The sequence below is a fragment of the Cynoglossus semilaevis genome, chromosome 14 (assembly GCF_000523025.1).
Source record: "Cynoglossus semilaevis isolate Cse_v1.0 chromosome 14, Cse_v1.0, whole genome shotgun sequence".
Taxonomy (NCBI): Eukaryota; Metazoa; Chordata; class Actinopteri; order Pleuronectiformes; family Cynoglossidae; genus Cynoglossus; species Cynoglossus semilaevis.
This window is the reverse complement of record NC_024320.1, coordinates 20,113,322-20,116,536: the sequence shown is the minus strand read 5'-3', so window position 1 is coordinate 20,116,536 and position 3,215 is coordinate 20,113,322. Positions and strand designations below refer to the sequence as shown.

The 3,215-nt window shown below is 39.9% G+C and overlaps 1 protein-coding gene across 1 annotated transcript in view; it reads left to right on the top strand.

Annotated features, from left to right (window-relative positions):
- The window catches only part of agpat2 (1-acylglycerol-3-phosphate O-acyltransferase 2 (lysophosphatidic acid acyltransferase, beta)), a 12,445-nt gene extending 10,270 nt beyond the window's left edge, over positions 1-2,175 (top strand). The window contains exons 5-6 of the mRNA XM_008325763.3: positions 21-93; positions 907-2,175. Of these exons, the coding sequence (XP_008323985.1) occupies positions 21-93; positions 907-1,064 (231 nt within the window). The 3' untranslated portion in view covers positions 1,065-2,175. The remainder of the gene's footprint in view (positions 1-20; positions 94-906) is intronic.
- Positions 2,176-3,215: the final 1,040 nt, after the last annotated feature.

Here is a 3,215-nt window from a genome sequence, read left to right as displayed (position 1 = left end):
TTCTCCCTGTTTTGTTCCAGGTGCCCATCATACCCATCGTTTTCTCCTCCTACAGCAACTTCTACCTGAGAAAAGAGAAGCAGTTCAAATCAGGTAACGTGTCTTTATTATGTCCGTCATATAACTCTCTAACTGTTTTTCTGTGAGGACAGTAATGGTATTACATTACATTTTACTTAAAAAAAATTAACTAATTATTAAATACTATTAATTGAATGCAACATATCAATTCAATTTTTTATATAAAATATATATCAGGCAGAAAAGCTTCATAATATAGAATCTACTAATTCTGAAATCTGTGTCAGTCCAATAATAGAAATCTATGTCATATCCATGCAGACAAAAAATGTTTTTGAAAGTAAACAAGAATTAAAAGTTTGATAAAAACATTTTGGGAAGTTTCTACATCAACAGGTGGTACCAAAGTGGGCTGCGTGGCCCCTCTCTGTGCCATGGAACGATTGCGTAGCAAAGCAGATTTATGTCATTTTATGTTTTCTTTACACCTCAAAGTTCACTGATGTGACTTTTATTTCCTTTGTTTATTGAGATTAACAGTTTTAGGAACTGCACTGTCTGTTACAAAGATTGGTTCCATCTTGAAGCAGTAGCTGTGAGTGTGATGATGATGATGATGGAGTCAGGGGGCAGGAGGGGGGTTGACCTCAGCGCTCTATACTGTACAAAAAACAGTGGGAAAAGTTTGACAACCACTGGTGTTATGCCAACAGCAGTTCTTACTCCACACTTGTGCTCACAGTAGATTTGCGAGAAAATTGTCTCCCAGTTTGAGAACGTAAACGTAATGTTTACAGCAGAGTAGCAGGGAATTATGGTTTGTCTTCATCAGGTCTGCTCATTATTTTGGGGTGAAATTCCGTGTTTGTTCTCTGGCCTCCTCAGGAACCATCAGGTTGAAGATTCTTCCAAAGATTGAAACAAAGGGGATGACGTCAGACGATATCTCCGCCCTTGCCGACCAGTCCTTTAATCTGATGCGCTCCGCCTTCCATCAAATCTCTAACAACGTAACCCACAGCAACGGGCCCGTGAGGCACTGAACATGTGACACGCTCAGCCTTTTTTTTTTTTTTCCTCTGATGTCCTCGTTTGCGACTCAGTCCTTGCTCCCAGACCTTCCAGCTCTCCCATTACCTGGCCAGGGCACAACAAGACACAGGTCTCTCCGATCCTGAAGTCTTGTCTAGTTGAGGCTTGGTCCAGTCTGCATTTGGCCTGACCATACAGCATTGGCGGTCCTGACCCTCACCGTGTCTGCAGCTGCTGCTCTACACGCTGTGAGCGGAGTGACGGACGGCACACCGGACAGTATGGATGTGTTTGGTTCATCATGCATGCCTTTTGGATGGCGCGGTCCACCTTCTGCCTTGCTTTGTTTTTTGCTTTTGGATTTCTCGGCCTCATTGTTTTACATAAGTGCTTTTATTTAATTATTTTAACCCTTCTCTTCTGTTATTTGCTTTTTATTGAGCAGGAAAACCTTTAGTTTTTTAAAATTCAGTCAGTTTCTATTTTTCTCACGTTCTTTCATTGGCTGTACTTTCTTTGGACACTCACACAGAACATCCTCCGTCTCTTTTCTTCTTTGTTTTCTGCATTTCAATTTCTTGCCTAAAGACAAAAGTGCAGAGCCGCTGCGTTCTGCGTAGTGGGCAGAGGTTAGAGGTCGACACCGGCTGACCGTTGGACATCTTTATTTGTGTCGATGTAAAATAAACTCTTCATCAATGTTGGCTTTTAAGCTCGTATGACCAATAGCACCACGACAAACCTAATGATGTCAAAAGGCGAGGAATTAAAAGCTCTCAGACACAATGTGTAACAATAGCGCCATCTGTACCGGAGTAACGTCATGATCCAACTTTAGTGTTGTGCATTGTTAAAAACTATCGTGCTTTCCTTTATCCTGACTCTCCTTAACATCAGAGATGACGAACGCCATGTTTTCTGACTGAACTAACTGACCAACTCACAGTTGATCCTGTTTGGATAACATGTCAATAATGTGATTTCAAAAACACTCTCTGACCAACATGGCTGGTTCAAAAATGCAAGCTGTCTACTGTGCCGGGAGGGAAAAAGGTTCAAACCCCACATTTACTGTGTCCAGATGAATGGGCCGTGTACTAATAAACCATCAATATAACAGTATAAAAACTTTTTTCTTTCTTGAAATCCAGATATTAAATCTATATTATTTGCATATTATTGTTAAAAAGTAAGTAATGTTTTCTGGTGGTCTTCGGAATCAGTCATTATTTGATCTTAAAAATAACATAAAAAATTTAAATTGTTGACAGTTGGGCCAGTGGGTTGATTTGTGGTTGTTTTTGCTGTTATACTTTCTTTGTTCATCTCGTTTGCTGATGAGTTTTGTTTTACATTCTGTTATCGACTGTGACTTCTATAAAACTGGCTAAACTCTTTTAGTTAGACACCTAGGTATTATATGATACTTCGCATTATGTATTGCCTCACTCATTTCATCACCTTGGTCTTTAAACACCGTCTGAATGTACACCACCAGCATTTAGGACATTGGTCTGGTCTGGTCCCCACACCTGTAGAACCAGAAGATTCGTGGCTGCTATTTATGAATCCAAGTCTTTGTAGCAGCATCCGACTGTAGTCCTATCACAGAGATGACAACAATCGCTGAGTGATTGCATTAAAGCATTGAATTCTATTTCTCTAGTAGATATCAAAATAAGGTTCAGGAATATTTACCGGTCAAATATTTTTTACTGAAGTATTATAAGTTGGATCCTGTCTTCAGACGTGGATAAGTGAATATTTTGGGCATTAAAGTTGTAAAGGTATCATATTCAGGACTCCTGGGTTGGTATTGATAAATATGGCGTGCAGCTTTATCTTCCTGACCTGCAGGGGGGGCTGTAATGTAGTTGAATTGTCCTAGTTTATGAGGTGAGGGAGACATTTTCTGAAAATGTATTTCCATTTCTTCAGTAAAACATTGGTACATTTAGCAATCGATGCTAGCAGTTCAACAGTGGTAGCTTGTGGGAAACGTTTGAATAGCTGCTGGTTGATCTGTGTGAGTATTAACATCTGTAGTTTGAAAACCAATCTCACTGTATGTCACATTCTGACATTAAATGATCCCCACATTGTGTTCAAAATACAGATCACATCTTTAGCAGCCGGATGTTTTCTGTGACCCCAACCACGCA